Source organism: Aquarana catesbeiana, linkage group LG03 (assembly GCF_042186555.1).
Source record: "Aquarana catesbeiana isolate 2022-GZ linkage group LG03, ASM4218655v1, whole genome shotgun sequence".
NCBI classification, from domain to species: Eukaryota; Metazoa; Chordata; class Amphibia; order Anura; family Ranidae; genus Aquarana; species Aquarana catesbeiana.
In genome coordinates, this window is record NC_133326.1 from 222,800,963 (window position 1) to 222,824,506 (window position 23,544).

Below are 23,544 nucleotides of genomic sequence, written 5' to 3' on the forward strand. Positions count from 1 at the left end.
AGGCGGATGGAGACAAAGAGGTGCAGGCACCAGAAAAGAGTAGATGGGTGACAGTCAGGAAGGATAAAAGGGGAAGTGCCAGGGAGGCCGATCTTGGGCTGGAGCGTTCCAATAAGTATGCTCCATTGAATGACTTTGGTGAAACCAGTCAGGGACCAGCACTGCTAGAGCTGAGGGACTCTTCTAGCGGTCAGGGGAAGAACTCCTCCAGTGAGATTGGGGCAGAAGCGAAGGGAAAGGATAGACAGTTTCTGGTGGTAGGGGGCTCTATTCTTAGAAGGACAGAGAGGGCAATCTGTGACAAAGACCTGAAGTGCTGAACTGTATGCTGTCTACGAATCAGGTTTGGCACATCACAGATCTGGTGGACAGATTACTGGGAGGGTCTGGGGAAGACCCGGCTGTCATGGTGTAGGTTGGCACCAATGACAAAGTCAGAGGCAGATGGAGTGTTCTAAAGAACGATTTTAGGGACTTGGGAGCTAAATTGAGGAAAAGGACCTCCAAGGTTCTCAGGAATACTACCGGTACATTGAGCCACACTAGAAAGGCAGAAGGAGATTAGGGAAGTAAACAAGTGGCTGAAGAGCTGGTGTAGTAAGGAGGGGTTTGGGTTCCTGGAGGACTGGGCCGACTTCTCAGTCGGTCAGCAGTACTATAGAAGGGACGGACTGCACCTAAATGAGGATGGTGCAGATCTGCTGGGAGAAAAGATGGCCGAAAAGTTAGAGGGGTTTTTAAACTAGGCGACGGTGGTAGGGTCCAGAGGTAGAGATAGTCAGTGTGGAACATAGTCCATAGAGTAGTATTGGGGGCATTAGTGGTAGGTTGACTATAGCACATAAACCCAAGGTAAGTATAGTAACAAGTCCTAGTTGAAATCTCGGAACACCCAATAAGAGGATAGTTTGCGACCAGTCTAAACTACGTGGCATGTTCACCAATGCCAGGAGCCTAGCGGACAAGATGGGTGAACTAGAGATACTGCTGTACAAGGAGGATTTGGATTTTGTGGGAATTTCAGAGATTTGGTTCAACAGCTCTCATGATTGGCTGGCAACCATTCAAGGGTATACCCTTTATCGCAGGGATAGAGAGGGTAAAAAAGGGGGAGGGGTATGCCTGTATATCAAGAATAATGTACAAGTGAATGTGACAGATGACATCACTGAGGGAGCTAGGGAGGAGGTGGAATCCTTATGGGTAGAGCTCCTAAGGGATGGAGCTAAGGGGAAAATAACACTGGGAGTATACTATAGGCCCCCTAACCTGAGGGAGGAGGGGGAAGCGGACCTCCTATCACAATTTGGATTAGCAGCAAGGAAGGGAAGTGTTATCATAATGGGGGATTTTACAAATACCATACTGGTGACCCCACAATAGGGATAAAACTTTTTTGTGGAAGGGAGTTTAACAAGACACGTGGCCACTCATTAAAATTAGAAGAAAAGAGTTTTAACCTTAAACTACAAAGAGGGTTCTTTACTGTAAGAGCGGCAAGGATGTGGAATTCCCTTCCACAGGCGGTGGTCTCAGCGGGGGTCATCGATAGTTTCAAAAAACTATTAGATAAGCACCTGAACGACCTCAACATACAGGGATATATATTGTAATACTGACATATAATCACACACATAGGTTGGACTTGATGTACTTGTGTCTTTTTTTTCAACCTCACCTACTATGTAACTATGAGTTGGTAAAGAGTCACCATTTGCCTAATAAATAGTTTTTTCAATATTCACAGCTACGGCATGCTTTGTAGAGTCAAGCAAGGACTATCCTATTAAAATATTATCCTTCACCAATTTTGGCTTTGGCAGTAACTGTAAAACGCTCTAAACAGGGACTTACAGATAGTATATATTCTTCTCTACAAACAACAGTTGGAACTAATCCACAAGAGGCTAGTTTTGGGCGATGGCGCCGAGATTTACAGACACTAAGTGATGAGGAGTGGGAACAAGCCTTCAATAATTTATTTAAGGTATCCTTATCCTCCTCACAATGTCTGACTCGGTTATTTATTAATCATAGAGTCCTTTATACTCTTTTAAATGTATATTCCTGGGGTAAAGCAGCTACATCAAACTGCCCTAGGTGTACTACTAATACAGGTACACTTATACATATGTTGTGGCGATGTCCTAAACTGCAACGTTACTGGGAGTGTGTATTTGATACCTTAAATTCCTTAAGTTCTACATAGGTTCATTTTGGAGCAAAGTCTGATCGTGTGTACACAAAGCCATCGGACTTTTGTACAAACTACAGTACCTGCCCGCGAGAATGTTTCTCGGCAACAGGGTACTGTACATCTCGCGCTGGCTGCAATAGGAAAAACACATTTTCCTATTGCAGATAGCACGAGAGGGAATTCCCCTCTGGGAGCATACCAGGCCCTTAGGTCTGGTATGGATTTTAAGGGGAACCCCCTACGCTGAAAAAAGAGGCGTGGGGATCCCCCCAAAATCCACACCAGACCCTTATCCGAGCACGCAGCCCCCCCTGCCCCAAAGCGCCCACCCCCCCATGTTGAGGGCATGCGGCCTGGTACGGTTCGGGAGGGGGGGGGGCGCTCGCTCATCCCCATCCCCTTTCCTGACCGGCGGGGCTGCGTGCTCGGATAAGGGCCTGGTGTGGATTTTGGGGGGACCCCCACGCCGTTTTTTCGGTGTAGGAGGTTCCCCTTAAAATCCATACCAGACCTAAGGGCCTGGTATGCTCCTGGAGGGGAACCCATGCCGGTTTTTTATTTAAAATTTGGCGTGGAGTTCCTCCTCATGATTCATACCAAACACCTGTCGGCAATGCTTGTCGCTCATCGGGAAAAGAAAAAACATTTTTCCTTTCCCGATGAGCGAGCCAGCTCCCGCGACGGGGCTCTTAGGTGTCAAATCTCGCCAATACAGAAGTTGACCAAAGGGTGGCAGTAAAGAGCTGAAAAACCACGTGATTTGGTGAAAGTTCGATGAAAAACTCCTGCCGTGTGTATGCTTAATTAGTTTAAGGCCAACGCCCTTTGTACAAAAATCCACGGGAAAGTTTGTACAAAGTCCTATCGTGTGTATGGGCCTTTAGGGATTATACCAGAATATACCCTCCTTGCTGGAATGCATGTGATGTGGTTGATAACTATTTATATGGCTCGTAAACTTATATTACAAAAATGGATATCAAAATACCCGCCAATGATAGATCAATGGATTAAAGCGATTAATATTAATTTAAGATGAGAAGAATTAACATATCAACATAGGAGGAGTCCTAAAAAATTGTGATAATTTGGCATTGATGGCTAGTTTCTAATTTATCTGAGCAGTCAGCTGAGTATACTAATGACACTGAGGAAAGCAAATTATGAGATAGAACTTTATTTCTGGAAGGGGGGGGAGGGGTAATTATAAATGTATAAATGCATTATTATAGAGTAATATTGTGATAGAGGGTTTTGAGTAAAGATTGTAATGTAAACTGGTGAGTGCAAATAGCGAAAGGATTCTTCTTTTTTTTTTTTTTTTTTTTTTTAAGTGGGTGTTGTATTTGGGACAGGAAATATGTGGGATGTGTTTGTGTGCTTTTCTTTGTCGTTGTATAATAAAAACTATTTGATTGAAGAAAAAAAGTTCATTATGGAGGTGGCAGAGCACAGAGACAGCAGAGGACAGTCATGGAGCAGAGCTAATTGACTGAACAAAGAAAGAAGCTATATGAGAGCTGGGGATGGGGCTTTACCTTACTGTAGCAGCAAACCAGTTCCATCATTGTCTTGATTGCACACCGAGGGCCCCCTCAGTCAGCCGCCCTCCATCTGTCTACTCCCTGTATGTCCAAGATGGGCATCTCACATTCCTGATGGCACATTTGCAGTGTGCACCACGTACTTGGGCATCTTCCAGCAAACAACTTGACGAAGCAAAGAAACATTCATTGAGGCTGAAAGCTCCAAATATATGAGAGGTGGAAGGTACCATTGAAACACAGCATACAACTGAAACATGGCTATATTTGCAGTGTAGGTTGTGTTTCTGTCAGTGTTTCTGATATCTTCTGATTCCTTTTATTCTATCAGGTTAGAATTGTGGACTTGGTTCAAGGTGCAGTGACTATGGTTTACAGTATATCATTCTAATAACCCCACAGCTAATAGAAGAATCATTCAGAAAACGTTCTAAATAGGTTCAACATGACCTACCAAGTAGGGTACAAAAAATAGTCATGCATCCCTTCGTTACAGCAAAACAATCATTAAAGCATTGAAGGCCCCCACCCTCTGCTTTCAGAAAGCCAAAAGTAGGATTAATGGCACCTAATTAATTAAAATCTCACAGCGATTCCCCTGGGTAAACATAATTTCTGAATGTGTGGATAATTTGGCTAGAATTTTTATAGTCAAGTGAAGAAAAATGGTGATTTATTCTCTCTTTAAATTGGTCCTGTCATATACTGTATCCTACAGCTTGCCAAGGCACTATGCGAATCCCACACCAATTTCTCCTGTTTCAACAATACTTCAGTGCCATTGTATTGCTTCATATCCACCCACCTCCCAAGTTTTTGTAAGCCATAGATTATTCATCTGAAATTTGTCACTACTTCCAGTTTTACATCACACACTGGATGACTGTTATATCCTCTTTACTTGATATTCCTGTTTGTTGTTTTTCTTTCATTTAGAACAGTTTATTATTGCATTTCCACCTTGTCCATTAAAAAAAAATAGTAAGTACAGCAAACATGTAAAAACTATTACATTAAAAGTGTTGTTATATTAAAAATGACATAAAATAATAATTCTGTATATGTCCTTACTATGATTAATTTTTAATGGCATTTCACACATTGCTATGACTCAAGGCAGCATGTGTGATCCTTTTACTTCTTAGTGCAATGAAAGCTTCTGCAGACTGTGTAATGCCGCGTACACACGAGCAGAATTTCCGACAGAAAGAGTCTGATGGGAGCTTTTCATCGTATATTTCGGCCGTGTGTACAGGGCATAACAGAAAAGCGGAGATGAAGGTGACTGCATTTTCTGAAAGTCACCTAAATTGTAACCCCTCTCTCCAAGTATCCCTTTCATGCACCTTTCTGATCCATTTTTATAGTCTTTTGCCTATGTCACTTGCTGCTACTAGCATTTCCTGAAGACAACATACTCCAGCCTGTCAGAAATCAATGGAATGGCCTGGCACTGGCCAGCATTTCTGCTAGCCCCTGCATGGGTCTTTCTTGCCATGGCTCTGCATAAGCACTTAACATTAAGGAAGCCTACTAAACCTGGCATGACCAAGACATTTCCTTGTCAGTCAGCCACCCACCCACACATTCCCACCTCCTAATACCATACATTGCACTTGATTGCACTTGATTTTGGCCAGTGTAATGAGACTAGAGATAGTGGGGCACAGTGACTAGAGAAGGGAGAAATTTCGGGGCAGCTAAGGCAACTTGGGCTGAATTATTGCTCCGAAAGTCCATCTGCGCAAGTACACTCCTAGCAGGGGGTAGGTGCTTACCCAAAAAAAGTGGGTAAGAAGAGGTGTTGAGGCAACAAGAAGGTGGAACTAGTAGCAGCAGGGCAAGAGAAGGGAAACCTGGAGTACTTTAGCTGGAGGGTGAAAGTATTACAGTAAGAATAAGGTGGACCAGCAATGACAGAGTTTGGTGATATCTGGTCTAGAGGATAGTAGATATGTGGGAAACTGGATCTGGGTAATAGCAGTGTGATATTGGTGTTGCTTTAAAGCAAACTTGTTACTTGTCCACAATCATTAAATCACATGCAGCCTGTAAAAAGGATGAATAATATTTATCTTTTCAGTGGGAGGTAACTCCAGTCTTTTGGGTGTATCAGATTTTGTGTCCTATGCTGCACATTGTTGTTCAACTTGCCAGGAACAATATCATTACAGGACACAATATTGGAGTAACTGCCTTCGTGTGAAATTTTCTGAATGGGGCTTATGCCCTGTACACACGAGCGGAAATTCCACCAGCAAAAGTCCGATGAGAGCTTTTGATCGGAAAATGCGACCGTGTGTATGCTCCATCGGACTTTTGCTGGCGGAATTCCAGCCAGCAAAAGTTTGAGAGCAGATTCTCTATTTTTCCGTCGGAAACAGTTCCTATCCGAAAATGCGTTAATCTGTATGCAATTCGGACGCGCAAAAAAACATGCATGCTCGGAACACAATTCAACGCATGCTCGGAAGCATTGAACTTAATTTTCTCGGCTCGTGGTAGTGTTGTACCTCACTACGTTCTTGACGTTCGATAGTTCAGAGAACTTTTGTGTGTATGCAAGCCAAGCTTGAGCGTAATTCCGTCGGAAAAACCATTCAAGATTTTTCTGACGGAAATTCCGCTTGTGTGTACAGGGCATTAGGGTATTTAAGTTAATTGCGTTTATTTATTCAAATGAACCATACCCCCTTTTTTTAAATTAGCCCAGCCTACTTTTCACAGGGACACACTATGTGTGCCGCTCCCTGGTAAGCCTCTCCTTAGGTTGACACCTCTGGAAATAGGGAGCTTGGTTAAAAATATTTTCTTCAGATACTGCTGAGACAGGAATAAAATATGTGAAAAAAAGACTGAAAAGAAAAATTGTATGTGTTAATAAACATACTAAGAAATATTAGGGTATGTGCACACAGTGACCTGCTTCTCCAAAGAACTGTTTTTCTTTTCAATTAGTTTTATTGAATATTTGACATTAAAACAATAACATAATAAAATTGAGAGTTACACAATATTGAATAGTGTGCATCGGTTCAGCGGTAGGGAATATAATAGTACATCAAGCATGAAAGAGATAGAATTCCTCCATTTTATGAGTCAAATGATCGCGTTTACCTTTGAACATTCCTAGGTAAAGTTGTCGCCTCTGTGATCCCAGCACCCCCAATGGGATCTAACTGTGCCACAGACCACAGAGCCGCACCAGCTAATAATATCATTCACGTTACCATATGACTGTATATTATTTTCATTGCATGTTATAGTTCCCCTTTTTGACTAGTTATACATTGAGGTATAGCTTCCATAACACAAAAGGAAAAAGAAAAAAACAGAATAAGAAAAATATAACAGGTTGAACCTAAATAACATTAACTAGTTGCAGTTTACATGTTCCACTTATTAATGCAGGTGATTTACCTATAATTAATTATTAGGATAGTGCTTTACCCATGTTTCCCAGCATAAATTAAATCTGGGCAAAGTTTGGCTCTTTATGGCAAAATTTTTTTCATATGTATATTGTGTTATGACTTCTGATAGAATAGGTGTCTCTTTAGATTTCCATTTAGAAGTTATAGTTAGTTTTGCTGCAATTAGTATATGTGTAACTAGAGCTCTATATTTATTCTGGACTGAATCAAAGAAACTGTTTTTCAAAAGGACATAAAGAAACCCTAGGAATCAAGCTGCATGATGAACAGTAGTGTGTTTACAATGATGTTTACAATGAAAGCTAGTGGGTAATCCTGGGTGATTTTGATTTGTTTGGGGTTCTGGGAATCCTTTTTAAAATTTGGAGAACCACAACGTAGCAGTGAATCACATTAAAGTGTATAGGGCAAATCCTGCGGTGATATAGGCACTTTACCTCTTTAAAATGCTTCTGTCCCTTAAAGTGTCACCTATGTCTTAAAAAGGTGCTGCTTCACTGCTCACCAGCTGTTGGAGATATTCCACACTTCAAGGTATGTAAATACCTGTTACTGCTGCTCCTGCTGGCTCTAACATTACTACAAGATGTACAAGTTGGCTAGGGGAACCATTGTGTGTGATGGGGGGGATAGCAGGTATATGACACATTTAACAGATTGAGTACTTAAAGTGGTCTGGTGAGAAGTGACATGGAGGTGTATCAAGACACAGGCTACTGGAAATGTAAGTGTAGTGCCTCTTTTTTTGCAGGGCTGTGTAGTAAGTGACCTTATGATGACAGTGTCACTTTAATCTAAACCCCAGCTCCTGACCCTACGCCTTACATGTCGCTTAACCCTCAAAAACTATTAACCCCAATCACCTGAAGTCTTGCAACAATTTTTACCAATATTGAAATGGTAGCACCAGTGCCAAGACAAGATCATCTGGCGTCCAGGGCGAAAATGGCAAACTGCGCCCCCCAGTTTATTGCAAATTAATCAAGACAAGAACATATTTAAAACCTTATAAATTGAATTATTTTTAATTCATTCAAAATGGAATTCACTCACACATTTCACCAGTAGTTCCAGTGCTCCAACAATTTTCTTTTAATCCTGTTCTACTTGTGTGGATGCATAATAAGCTGTAATTCTTGTATTATTTTTTTTTTTTTTTTACCACAAGGCACACTGAAGAGAAAGCATGAGTAAAATGAACCACATTGTTGCAGCAGTAGTAACCCCCAGCACTGATGTCAGTGGATGCAGTAATAAAACCTTGCATTGGTGGATGTAGCAGAAAACCCACCCTGCATTGGTGCCATTGTTCGCAATAATAACCCCACAGCATTTAGAGCTGGGCGATTTTCTCAAAAGAAAAAAAATCTGCGATTTAAAAAAAAAAAACTCGATTCACGATTCGAATCGAGTTTTTTTTTTTTTGGACACCGCGACAGGCCTGAGGAGCTGCGGGCAGGAGTTTTTAGGTGAGGTCGCGGCTTCGGCCTAGTCCGCGGCGTCCGGCCTCGCGGACTAGGCCGAAGCCGCGGCCTCGCCTGAAAACTCCTGCCGTAGCTCCTCAGGACCGACGCGGTATCAGCGCCAGTCCTGGGGACCTGTAGGCAGGAGTTTTTAGGTGAGGCCGTGGCTTCGGCCTAGTCCGCGGCGTCCGGCCTCACGGACTAGGCCGATGCCGCGGCCTTGCCTAAAAACTCCTGCTCTCAGATCCTCAGGTCCGGTGGGGTGTTAGCGCCGGTCCTGGTAAAAAAAAAAAAAAATCTAAAAAAATCGATTTGCTGAAATTTTGAATCGTTTTGACCTCTCAACTTGATTCAAGATTCAAATCGATTTTTTCCCCAGCCCTACCAGCATTGGTTAAAGTTTACCCAGTGATAACGCCTAGCATTAGTGCCAGTTTCCGCAGTAGTAACCCCCACCCCGCATTGTGGCCATTTTACAAAATAATAACCCCCAGCATTGGTACCAGTTTATACAGTAATAACCCACAGGATTCCAGTTTCCAAAGTGGTGGCCCCCTGCATTGGTGCCACATTACAAAGTAATAACCCCCAGAATTGGTGTCAGTAATCGCAATAATAATAATCCCCAACATTGGTGCCAGTTTACGCAATAATAACCCCCCAGCATTGATTCCAGTGACTGCAGTAATAGTAACAACATTATTGGTCAGTGGTGTTATGTTATTTAAACCCCCCTTCACTATTAGCCTTTTAACCTTCCTACATTGATGGTCACTAGAGGTGATATTGAAAAAATCCCAACCCATTGGCAGTCAGTGGCGTTTTAATTAACCCCTTCATAGTGCAGGTGCAATTTACTTGCCACTGGCCAATAATGCAACATAAAGGGGTTAATAAACACTGCCACTGTATAAAAAGGCAACTTTATACAGATAAATGGTAAACTCCTTGGGGGTTTAATATTGCTACTTGCCAATAATGCAAGGGGTTAAACACTATTACTGACCACTAATACAGCAGTGGCAGTGTTACTGGCCAGTGCCAATGTTAATTAACCTCTTCACTCACCCATAGGTTTAACCATTTGGCTTCAATCACACAGTCATTAGTCCTGCACACAGAATCCTGCTGACAGAAAAAACATGTTTAGATGCGTTTACATCCATCACATTTAAACATGTTCAGACAAGTGTACACAAATTTACATGCATATAGACGTGTCAACATCCGTATTGAGTCTGTATGCATCTACTGGACCTGCTGGACTACACACACTTTTAGATGCATTTACATAAGTGTGTTAAAAATGCAGGATTTTCACAGGTAGGGATGCAACTCCAAATGCAGCAGCCACAAACGCATAGGTCTTAATGGTCATATTAGATTGTATAGTGTTGCATACAGATGCATACAGAACAAGCATCTGAATTCTGAGTTTTTAACGGACATGTAAATGGACCCTTACTTTGTACAGTTCTGCATACCAGTAAATGTGTCTTACTGCTTTGAATTAAATGACTATTCTCTACCTGCTGCTCTCAGGTCTGTATTTAACTACCTACCTCCACCCTGCTCCCACACGACATGGCTCTTTTTCCAGCCTGGGAATGAGGCATGTCAGAGAAGCAGGCCGAGATCACTCCACCTTACAGTAGTGCGGTTTCTTCTACTGCCGGGTACAGGAGAGCAGATAGTACTCCGTTGCCACTCTGCAAAGTGGTGCCCTGCTAAATTGTGCCCTGATGATGTATTAGGCTTTATCAGGGCAGACTTTGGCAGCAGTTTAATATTTGCAGCACCACTTTATCACACCTCTCCTGATGGTCACACGGCACCCTCTCTCCTCATTCAACTGTAGGACCTGGGGCTCCTACCCCTCTAGCAACACACTGCATCTTATATGTAAGTTTTGAGTTTGCCAGTAGTTCCACTTTAAGTTTAACAATGTTTCCTCGTGCATTAAGTCTCAGTAAATAATAGAAACAAAAATCTTTAAAAAGCTTTGCATAACCACTAAAAATAATTAGACTCAAAAGAAACAGCATTGGGATCTGTACAGTTGATCCTCTACCCCCCTGCAGAACAGAGACCTTTAATAAACCACAAAAATCACTCTCCCACTGATGACAGCTGACCCACTGAGTCTAGATACTTAATAGACACTAAGCTTCAGTAGAGCACAGGTTGATCACACTGTTCACATTGTATTATTTCTGAATGTGAACTAATTTGAAAGAAAACACAAGGAAATGAGCCCAATGCACCTAATTATATTATTTCCAGCATGGAAATAAGAAAACCTAATGTCCTTTCTCAAGCATTTTGTTTTAAGGTACTTGAAAAGAGTTTGTAAAAATGTTGACAGTGTTTTTTATTTTCGTAAAATGTATCAGTCTACCTAGAGAAACTTCACTATTTTCTCTGTGCGCTAGAGAAAATTGAGTACTGTCTGTGATACTTTTTTTATTTGCACTAACATATTATTTTTCATGGACGAGATTTCGGGGTGTGTCCCCTTCTTCAAGGTGCAAGCAGTACTGATTCACAAAAGTTTTACTCTGTGCGCTAAATATTCTTTTGGAATAGAATACCGTTAAAGCACATACTAAAAATGGGTGAGGCTAGTTAATATTTTTTGCCGCAGGTACTCATGGACATTATATAATCATTTCTTAATTCTGCTGACTCTTCTGATCTTGCAGGCGTCTGAGGAAAATTCTGGGGGAGGGTATTTTCTAAGATAACAAGTATGTGTGTTTACAGCTTTCTTCCAGACGTGCAGTGACAGTTCCCCGATCTTGCCATTTTTAGCGGATCACCCCTGATGATCTTCATATCTGTAGGCCTCAAAACCAGTTGACCAACCACTATGGGAGCAGTTAATCATCAACTTAACAAAAAGACTGTCTGTAATACCTATCCCTCCCCCCACCCCTTGCCCCAAGATAATTATCTCTTCCCTGCCATTTCTCCGTAGACTGAACACGATGCTTGGCTGAGTTGAGCTCTCATATTTGTGAACCCAGAAGCAAATACTGAAGGCTGCCAGACAAGTATATATGATTCATCTATCCTAACTGCACTGATTTCTCAGCAAAAGACCTTGAAAGTGTCTTGGCTCTAATATTGTTTCTAAATGTACTGTACCAATTAATCTGAAATGCCATTTGCCCAATTCTACCAATCAGTGAATTTCTGTTAATGGCAAGCTACCAACCTGTCTGAGGGAACAATTAATCAGACATGGATGAAAATGTGCCTCAGTCGATATTGTTCCCTCCTTAAGTTTTCTAGTGCTGGTTCCATCTCCATTACTTCCTTTTTCCTCTCCATTGACTTTACTAGAACCATTTGGCCAAGCAGCACTCTCTTATAGATCTATAAGTTGATTACAACAGGCAGACATGATACGATCTTCAGAATCTTTTTGCTTTCTCTTCTTGGATTGTGATGTTGACATGTGATAGGAGTATAAGTGCAGCCAGACATATCAAATTTTGCATTATTTTAAAACTACAATATCGATTCAAGATTCAAATCGATTTTTTTCCCCAGCCCTACCAGCATTGGTTAAAGTTTACCCAGTGATAACGCCTAGCATTAGTGCCAGTTTCCGCAGTAGTAACCCCCACCCCGCATTGTGGCCATTTTACAAAATAATAACCCCCAGCATTGGTACCAGTTTATACAGTAATAACCCACAGGATTCCAGTTTCCAAAGTGGTGGCCCCCTGCATTGGTGCCACATTACAAAGTAATAACCCCCAGAATTGGTGTCAGTAATCGCAATAATAATAATCCCCAACATTGGTGCCAGTTTACGCAATGAAAATGTGCCTCAGTCGATATTGTTCCCTCCTTAAGTTTTCTAGTGCTGGTTCCATCTCCATTACTTCCTTTTTCCTCTCCATTGACTTTACTAGAACCATTTGGCCAAGCAGCACTCTCTTATAGATCTATAAGTTGATTACAACAGGCAGACATGATACGATCTTCAGAATCTTTTTGCTTTCTCTTCTTGGATTGTGATGTTGACATGTGATAGGAGTATAAGTGCAGCCAGACATATCAAATTTTGCATTATTTTAAAACTACAATATCTAATTCAGCTGATTTATGTGTTCCCTGAGTTTGCTTATCCTTGTTTTTCAATTATCAACTGCCAGGACCTCTACTGCCCATCATTTTGACATTTGTATGAGAGCAAGCCAAGATTAGTGCCAAGTGGGCAGGGCTTTCTAACTTTTTGGAAAGTTCCAAAACTATAAGGTATCATGTACAGTTTAGTCCTAAGTTCCAAGGGGGTCCATAGGGTCACAATCTGATCATAAAATGATCTGAAGACTAAGGCCCCTTTCACACATACGAACCGTTTGTCCGTTTTTCATCCATCCGTTGACGGATGATAACTGGACATCAATGCATGTCTATGTCAAAACGGATGACAACGGAGGATCATCTATTTTCATCCGTTTTCATCCACTTCTGTCAACATCTGTTTTTTTTGAACGGATGAAAGCCCTATTTTTCATCCATCAAAAAAACAGATTGGACGAAAAACGGATGTAAACTGACAAATGGCCAGTTTTACATCCGTTTTTGCATTGCTAGTTAGGGGCAGCAGTCACTGTGTGTGTGTGTGTGTGTGTGTGTGGGGGGGGGGTTGGTTGGGGCAGAGAAAGGCAGGAGGGGTGAAGAATCGTGCAGCTCTAATGTAAACCAAAAATTTGACTCAAGTGGTTAAGTGAATGTAAAAACTGATGAAAACTTTTGTTAAATGATCAGTTTTTTCTTTGAAAAAACGTGACTGAACTGATGAAACGAACTGAAGGCATGTGTGGAAGGGGCCTAACTGTAAAAATATTCTTATTTGCGTACACATTCTTTATTGATTTATTTATTCATTTTTTTATGAGCGGTAGCAGATTTTTAATCTTTTTCAAGGGTTACGTGTTATATATTTTTTCATATTGTTGAATTTAATTTAAAAAATAAATGTTTTACATGAGCAGTGCGACTGAATTCTTTTTTGAGGGGATTGTGCTATTTTCATAGTATGTAGCAGATCTGAGATGAATTGTTCTAAACAGTATAGTCTTCATCTGGCTAATGCACAGCTTTCAGCTACCTTGGCCTCTGTTTGAGTCAACCATTTGTGATGCCCTGTTAAGCAGCTGTGCTAATTTCACTGAAGCAGCTGATTAACACTAAAATAGCCTGCTGTTTGGATATCCCTGGCATCCCCTAGGCTTATAAACCTTGCCTCCTAGATTTAAGTTTATTTATTTTCAAAAGTGGGGAAGGTTTAAAACTTCTTTAGGGTTTGTGTTTTCCTGTCCCAGTGACACCCTTCCTCCTAAATTATTTCTGGTATTACCCTAGGTTCACACCTATGCATTTTTTAGTGCATTTTGCAGTTTGCAGAAACTCACTACAGTCCATTTAACATAGTTTCCTATGGTACACATTCACATCTATGTGTTTTGCAGCCAGGGCATTTTTGGAAATGTCGGGGACTTTTTTCCCGTGTTTTGCGTGTAATAGACTTTAATGGAATCACAACAGAAACGCAAGTGTTGTGTTTGTGATGTGATTTGTGATATGTTTCGCATTTTGCGTTTTTTATTTTTCTGTTTAAACACTTTATATAGCTGGTTGCTAAGGAGCGGGCTGGGAAGCCGTCCATAACAACCGATGAGTCCTCAGCTGTCAGCGGGGTTCCCCGCTGGCAGCTACATGTAAAAAAAAGATTTCTGACAAAAACAAAAATTATGAAAAAAACAGCGTGGGGTCCCCCCCCACAGGTCCATACCAGGCCCTTTGGGTCTAGTATGGATTCGGAGGGAACCTCCCACTTCAACATTTAAAAAAAAAATGGCATGGGGGTCCCCGCAAAATCCATACCAGACCATTATCCGAGCATGCAGCCTGGCAGGTCAGGAAAGGGAGGGGATGAGCGAGCGCCAACCCCCCTTCCTGAACCATACCAGGCTGCATGACCTCAACATAGGGGGATGGGTGCTTTGGGCAGAGCGCCCCCGCCCCAAAGCACCTTGCCCCCATGTTGATGGGACAAGCACCTCTTCCACACAACCCTGGTCCTCTAATGTTGTCTTCCTCCGTTGTGTTGTATCCCGCTGTCTGCCATTTATTATATAGCCATGGGGTGTGGCCATCCGATGACGTCACCCGGAGAACCCACCCTTATGACAACATGTGACGTCACAAGGGGCGGTTTTCAAGGTGACGTCATCGGATGGCCACACCCCATGGCTATATAACAAAAGGTAGACAGGAAATAACACAACAAAGGAAGACAGCATTAGAAGAATGTGTTTTTTTGTTTTTATTGGGTAAGCGGCGAGGAAGAAGACGGCTCAAGGAGATGACCGCACTGGAGGAAGAAGGAACTATGGGAGGAAGAAGACATCGGTACCGGAGAAAGAAGACTAGTTGGAGCTACGACGGTGGGCATTTTTAATAACGGACTTGTCAAAAAACATCTCGTTTTTCTTAACACTTCACTGCTTTTTGGGGTGAATGGGTAGGGGTACAATGTACCCCATACCTATTCACATGGGGGGGCAGGTTCTGGTGGCCCCCTTGTTAAAGGGGGCTTCCAGATTCCAGTAAGCCCCCTGCCCGCAGATCCCCACAGGCACCGGCCAGGGTTGTGGGGAAGAGGCCCTTGTCCCAAAACACCCATCTCCCCATGTTAAGGGCATGAGGGCTGGTATTGTTCAGGAGGGGGGGCACTTGCTCGTCCCCTCCCTTTCCTGACCTGCCGGATAAGGTTCTGGTATGGATTTTGGGCATGGGGGGTGGTCTCCTTTGAATCCATACTAGATCCGAAGGGCCTGTTATGGACCTGGGCAGGGGGCCCTACGCCGTTTTTTTCACAATTTTTTTTGTTGCCTGCAATTTTTTTTTTTTTTACATTCAGCTGTCATCAGGGAACCCCCGCTGATGGCTAATGACGCATCGGTTGTTCAGGACGCGGCGGCTGGCTTCCTGGTCCCCTCCCTAGCAACCAGCAATGTACAGTGTGTTTACAGTGTGTTTAAAGAAAAAAAAAACACAAATTGAATGAAAACTGCATGAAATAACACATAAAAAACAAGGGTTTAAAAACATGAAACACTGCAAAACGTGCCTGAAAAACACATCAAGCGCAGCCGCATAGATGTGAACCTAGACTAACAGAGACAGAAGAGTTGATTTACTAAAGGCAAATAGAATGTTCACTTGCAAGGGAATTTTCCCCAGAATTTAGTGAATGAGTTGAAGCTCTGTTAAAGTGGATGTAAACCCAATGTCATCCTTTCTAAACTACTGCCATAGGGGTTATCTATAAGGATATACGTGCCTCCTGCATGTATCTATACCTGTCAAATGTCTCCCCTCTATCTGTTATGAGACCCCTGTGGGTGGGTCTGTTGTCTGAAGCTCGGTGGGTGGAGTCGTGATGTCAGTAGACTCCCCGCCCACCTCTGCACTTCACTTGTCAATATGCATTTTCTCCTGTGTATTTCTTACACTGAACTTCTGCTATGATCTCTAACATCCAGTGAAAAGACAGGAAAGTAACCACATGACTTCAGCATGCCAAATCATGCTGAGGTGTGGAACATCCAATCCTTGCAGAGCTGCTGAAGAAAGGAGTTGGGGTGGGAATTAAAAAATAATGCCTGTGTCTTAGGCTAGTGCATGAGATGTAAATTACCTGTCACTCACAGCAAGGGGGAGGATTTGACAAAGTTTTTCTCAGTTTGTCAAGATTTTTCTCACTGAACAATAAAAGAGGATTGCTCAGAGCAGGATTAACTCTGTGTGGCAAGACTGGGCTCAAATGATAGGAAATCTTATACTCTACAGTATGATAAAAAAAAAAAAAAAAAATTCGGGTTTACATCCACTTTAACCTTCATCAACCATTGATGTGCAAACAAAAATGCTGCTTTTTAAATTAATTAATTAATTAATTTCTTTATTTTCCTTGCACATGAATGGGTATTCTTTGCAAAGTGAAAGTGGTTGTAAAGGCAGAATTTTTTTTTTACCTTACTGCATTCTGTGCAGTAAGGTAAAACAATCTTCTGCATGCAGCTTCCCCCTGCAGCATTGAGCCCAATCTCCAACCAGCGATGTGCACGAAAGCTGAGACTCTCTCACTCCTCATTGGCTGAGATACAGCAGCGGGAGCCATGGATGTCAATCAGAGCCAGTGAGGAAGGAGTGGAGGGCGGGGCAGACCCCCATTTTGTGTGTCTAATGGACAGACAGAACAGGACTTGGTAGCGAATGCTATGGGGGCACTCGGTGGGGGGGGTTGGAACTAGAGTACCAGGGGAGCGTCCCAGAAGAGGAGGATCGGGGCTGCTCTGTGTACAACCACTGCACAGAGCAGGTACGTATAACATGTTTGTTATTTTAATTTAAAAAAATCAAGTTTTACAATCACTTCATTTCATCACATTCACTGAGCTCTGGGGAAAATTTTACAAAGTGCATCTTCAATTCTGAAGTGAACAGACTATTTGCCTTCACTAAATAAATCCCAAAGTGTGCATATAAATCTCCCATTGAGGTCAATTTAGGCATAAAAAATGAAGTTGTAACAGGGCTATACAAAATATATGATGAGATAGATAGATAGAAGACTAATATGTAAAGCCCTGTTATCTCACTCCTCTTTTACATCCTTTTCTTCTTTTGTACAGTTGGCCAAAGCAGTTTCTCTAAACCTTCACACAACAATGTAAAAGCTAAATTCCTGTTTTATCATAAATCCTATGGCCTTCTTGCTACTAAATCATCTGAAACTTTGACATGATTCCCCACCTTCATCTATTGCAAACCATTGTGTATTCTCGAGCAAGCCGTAAAGCTGATTTATGGATAATATATTTCAACATTTGTAGGAAAGACTATAGTTTATATGGCATACACTGTCAACAGTTTGCAGACTTTCACCAGTCCTAATCTTTAACTGAAAATGTAAATTAGTTTAAAATACTACTTGCCTGTGTATTGAAATATGTGTTCTAATACACCATAATGTTTCAAGGTTTTATTCTACCATGGCATAACTAAACATAGATTTAAAAAACAAACATGTTTAGGGCTATACAAAGATTTCATATTTAGCAGTAAAACTTTCCTTCAGCTTTGAGGCCATTATCAACTGCTGCTCGATTTAATACCAACCTCATATTTAATGAGGAACCATCAAGCAACAAGTTAAACAAAGTGCTCATATTTTGCAGAAAACCTGTAGCTGTCAAAAAAAATATATATGTGGGCTACTATTGATGACCCACTTAAAAATACTAGTTCCCTGGTATTTATGCCAATTCTGTGGCTTCCATACTTCTTGAGTCATTAATTTGCAACATGGATAGAGGTAAGGAGTTCTGACAGTTTTCGGATTTTCATTTGCTTAACAATTGTACTGAGTCTGTGATTCAGATGTATTAAAGTTATAACTTGCCAGGCTGACTCTTTTCATTTTCAGAAGGAGGTCAGCAATGGCAGCCCATATATAAAGCTGAAGTCAAGGCAAAAGTTATTTATTCAGTCAAAATGATTTATTTGCTACATAATCTTGCTGTCTCAGAAGTACAGAGAGAAATGCTTAGGCCCAAGAACACACAAGTTTTCTTTTGTTGGGTTCAGATTTAGGCTCCATTCACATCTTGGCGTTTCCGAATTGTGGGCCGCAATTCTGCCCGTGATGCGAAAAAAGCAGCAATCGCGGGATGCCCGTGCGTTCCCTGTCACTTTCAATAGCACACCAAACGCCGCGCGATTTTGCTGGGATTTGTCGGGCGACTATCGCGGTAAAATCGCACAAGCAGAATCGTGTGACACCTGTCATCCAAGTGAAGTGCAAGAGCTTCTTTTGGGCGACAGGCGTCCCACAAGTCTGTTTGCGCGATTTTACTGCAATTGTCGGCCGATACGTCAAGATGTGAATGGAGCCTTAGTGTTTGATAAGTACAAAAGATACTTCTTGAGCCAGAAATCCAGTGAGCATGTAATTTTTTTTTATAATCTGTTATCTCTGCTTTATTTAATTGAAATACAGTGGAACCTTGGTTTACGAGTAACACGTTTTGAAATACGAGCAACTTTTAAAAAACAATCATGACTCGGTTTGCGAGTGTTGTCTCGCAAAACAAGCAGGATTCAAGCCAATGGGGTGTGCAGTACCGCATTTGGTCAGAGGTGTGGGGGTGCCAGTGACACTCTGAGCCGTTCAGAAATACTTGGAAGCACTCGGAAATGCTCGGAAACACTCCGTTACCGAGTGTTTCCGAGCTTTTCCTAGGGTTTCCGAGTTCAGCCGAGCTGTCCCCGAGTATTTTCGAGGCTCTCCGGCCACATGTGGTATTGCATGCAATAGAAGTCAATGCGGAACAAATTATCTTAGTTTCCATTGACTTCTATGGGAAAACTCGCTTTGATATGCGAGTGCTTTGGATTACAAACATTCTCCTAGAACGGATTATGCTCGTAATCCAAGGTTCCACTGTACCAAGAAGTGTTATCAGCCCTGGCCGTTTCTTCACTGTGGACTATATGTGTGTTATGAAGATGGGGGGGGGGGAGCAGGGGGTTCTGCGGTCCTATTCAGAAGTGGGGAGCCTGGGTGGTAATAATGTAACTCCTCCTACAGTACAGTGAGTGAGCATTACCACCAGGGAGTATGTTGCTAGCAGGATCACCAGCTAAAAATAAAGAAAAAATGCTTGGAATTGTGAATGAAGCTATTTTAGCGAATGGACTGATGAGCTGCAATAGTTAGAATTTTTGTTTTTGGGTTTAGATATGCTTTAGGTAAAGGTGGCTGAAGTGAATACACACTGCTCGTTTATTGGTAAACATTGTAAAGCTTTATTTAGCTGTATTTGAAAGATGTCAGATCTATGTAATTGAATCCCTTATATCATACTCATAGAAACTTTAGAGAGAAGTTAGGTAGATAAACAGGAGTCAGAGCAGATGACAAATGTTTTGTACCATGCTTTGTATACAACATTGCAGGTGCTTTGCAGTGCATGATGTAGGTACATAAAGGTGATATTAAAAATGAAGTGCACTGCAGTGAATTGTATTGTGCTTGTTACATTAGTGTGCATTGAGGTAACATGCGCACCGATTTTAAACTTCTTGTTGGTGACAGCTTGTCTACCTGAGGCATAAGCGCTAAGAAGATTGAGAATATATGAGCTTCGGTTATTTCTGTTTGCACTATAATAGAAAAGGCATAGGTTGCATAGACCCTGTGTAAGCAAAACTGAAGTGTAACCCTAAGCGGCACTGCAAGTAGAATAGTATGTAATTTGGCACTGTCTACAAATGACAAGTATGTACTTAGCCAGTGGGAATATATCCCAGTGGAGGAAACTGCTGCTCAGAGTTGTTTGTCTTTATATGTCACTATATATGTTAATGATAATTTCTCTGTTTGTTTTAGCTGATGTCAATATGTGTTTTGGGGGTTTCTGCATGGATGAGAGACTACATAAATAACGTACTTACTCTGACAGCGGAAACAAGGTAAGCACTCCTAATCAACCGCACTGATGCATCAAAAGAAGAAAAAATAAAATGCCATGATAATCTGTATGCTAAGAGGAGCTTTTGTGTTTTCTTTTATTTAACATATTGAATAGTTTAGTTCAGGCAAATTCTTCTTCAGATATTTCATGCTTCGCTTAAGCTGGCTTTGTACAGTAGTTAGTAGTTGCACGGAGATGGTCTGCTTCCTTTGATCATCTCCTGTCGTCCGTGTCGCTGAAAATTGTTTTCTGTTTACTTTTCCGACATTTCTAAGGTGCAAACTAATTGACTGTATCTAATTGCCGTTTCTGAGACATATATTTAACCTCAAGTCAATCCATTTACTGCATCAGGAGAATAACAGTTGCTCATAGTAGCTTTGTATTTGCATGTGTAATAAATATGGTTAATAATTAAATGCACACATAAAAATAACTAACTTTTTCAAACAAGTAGCATGATTTGCAGTTTAAAAATATGCACATTTATTTTGCTTGCTATATTTGCAGCTAGACATTCTTAATGCTTTTACTCTGGTAAAAATACATGGATACAAAAAACACAGAATAAAGTTCCAGATGACAAGATGGTACATGCTGGAAAGAGTAGGAATTGCTTGATGGGTAATGTGTAGTGAGAATTTCTTAGACAGGGCTCTCACTACATACTACAGTTTAACAGTTGATTCCTTCCAAAACGAAATTCTCTTTTTTGTAAATAAATTATGTAAAGTGTTCATATAGCATTCAAGGTCAGAAATTGGTAAAAAAGGGATGTACTTGTATGAGGTGTATATAGTGCATTGATTTGTTTGTCACCAGTCCATTTAGAGTTGTGAGAAAAACGCCAGGAATGACCTGGCTTTCTACAAGAATAGCCCTTGCAGCATGTTCCAATCTATATCATAAGGGAGTTGTATTAAAGCCCAACTCCAGGCTATTGTTAAATTTACCTCCATGTAGTGCTCCCCCCCCATTCTCTTTGCACTGCATAGGTTAAATGCTCATTTGGCTAGGAGGGGGAAAGAAATAAGTACAAATACTTTACGTCTCATCCCTCACTCCCACAGGTTTCCTCCTCTCCATGTGACTGTTCCCCCAAAGCTGCTTCACTTCCCTGCCCGTTTTGTCACAGTTCCTCACATACAATGCATGACCAACAGTCCAGCATTGTATGGGAGGAAGGCAAGGACCCATCCACATTTCAAAGTGCCAGACAGCGGGAAGAGTGCCGGCTGCCTTGAAACGAGGAGTAAGGTAAGTATTCGTACTTTTTTCTTTCCCATCTAGAAAAATCAACATTTACCCCTGCAGTGTGGGGGACAGAACCCTCTGTATAAATAAATGTAACAACCTCCTGAAATTGGTCTTTAAAAAAAAAAAACACAGGTTTTACATCATATATATATTTATGGAGAAAATTGCTTGAACAATCAAGGTCTCTGATGGTAAACAAATATGGGCCTCAGATAATATTTTGAAAAATCTGAATTTGACTCGGACACTGCAATCAATCAGGCAGGTGTTTCAATTTGTACAAAACACGAACAAATGAGGACGCACCAGTCTAGTGCATTATCCCACAACATTTGTTGAAAAGCAGTTGTTTAAAATTATACTCACAAACAAGTGAATTAAAATTGCTCATAAAGCTACTCGTTTGTAGCCCTCTAGTCCATGACATAGTTCATTCCAAAGTCCAGGGGGACCTCAGCAGGGTCCTTAGTGGTTTCGAAGTATACACCTTCTTCCTCTAAACTCCAAAGTGTTTCAGTTAGTTCAGGAGTAGCTTTGACCTGCCCTAGGCTATACATAAATTTTCGTTACTCATTCTTCACGACAGAATTCTGCTCAAATGCAATACAGCTCAACCAAGAAATTACAGAGACTCTTAGAAGGAGAGTAATTTAAGACCTAAATACTAAGAGTACAAAACAAATCTTTAAAAGTTGTTGCTTTTATCAGTCCACATTGATGCAAATATGTTCTAATGACAAAGAACCCTAAGGTGATACATAAAGCAGACCTAAAGCCGCCTATACGTGCCTACCCTCCAGCAATGCAATATCTGAAAACTCATTTGCTGGCGCCGGCATATTCCACAATGTCTTCTCCCAGGGTTCGCATCTTCAGCCAATTCCAACCATCTTTGGCCAACACTCAAGTTAAAGTGGTAATAAACCGCAGGTGTGGGGAGCCGCCATTTACAGCACAGGGCTCTGAAGGAACGGCCCGGGTGGCTGTTCCTTCAGAGTGCATGCGCCGATGACGCTATCGGCTGCACATACAGTAAATATCTCCTAAACGGTGCATGTTTAAGAGATATTTACGGTACCTATAGGTAAACCTTATTAGAGGCTTACCTGTAGGTACAAGTCAAAATGAGGTTTGCTGAGAATGTATACTGAATTGCACCTGTGCAGGTCAGTACATTCTAAAGAAGGTATGCGAGTAGGAAGCCAAGATGACTGAATTGCAGAAAAGATATAGTAAAAGCCTGCTTGCTCACAATTTTTTTTTTTTGTAAGTAAAGTTCAGCAATATTTAACTGTAGGTATCTCTTGTACTTGATAACATCTGTGTTTGTAAACCTACCATACTTTGAAATGTCCATTCTGTGCAGGGATGATACAAAAGTTGGACACCGAAGAAGTCTAATTATGCATTTCAGGAGAGACCCAAAGTACTGACATAAATGAAATAATATGTTACCCAAACATTTGTTACAAATGTTTGCCTTTCATTTCTGTTTTAAACTGAATGGGTTGTTTTACAAGGTAAGGGTTCACATATACTGTTACCACGAGTTGACTCATCAGAAGAACTTACATATATTAGTATGGTCATGTCATAGTCCTGATGTTAGCCCCATTGAAATGTTCTGGTGTGTTCTGAAGCAGGATGTTCCAGCAAAGTGGATGATTGATAGAGCAAAAAGCATTGTGGCTAAAAAACACTGTATGTAAACAAAAAACACTGTATATATACTGTATATACAGAATGGCCCTAGTATGAAAATAAACCAAACTAGATACCCCTAGGTGGACTTTTAATAACCCAATATAGTATAGAGAGTATACGTTAAACAAGTAACATTTATTGAACAGAGTATAGAAAAACATTTGAACACATTGAAGAAATGGAATGAATACAAATCTGTATCAAGTATCACCATATCACATTGTCACAAGCATGATTCTCCTTCACCTGATGCATTTCAGAGTGTAAGTATCTCAGGGGTGTGTGAGAAAGCAAATAATATATCTATGACATAAATGTGAGAGAATAAGTATGGAACAGTACTGTTAAAGCATTTGCTTGTTTGTAGTAATATACAAGTTA

The 23,544-nt window shown here is 41.2% G+C and overlaps 1 protein-coding gene across 3 annotated transcripts in view; it reads left to right on the forward strand.

The window, feature by feature from the left end:
- TSPAN12 (tetraspanin 12) overlaps positions 1–23,544 on the forward strand; it is a 315,531-nt gene that overhangs the window by 51,348 nt on the left and 240,639 nt on the right. For all 3 annotated transcript variants that reach the window (XM_073619812.1, XM_073619814.1, XM_073619815.1), the window contains one exon: positions 20,118–20,200. In XM_073619812.1, coding sequence (XP_073475913.1) covers positions 20,118–20,200 — 83 coding nt within the window. The remainder of the gene's footprint in view (positions 1–20,117; positions 20,201–23,544) is intronic.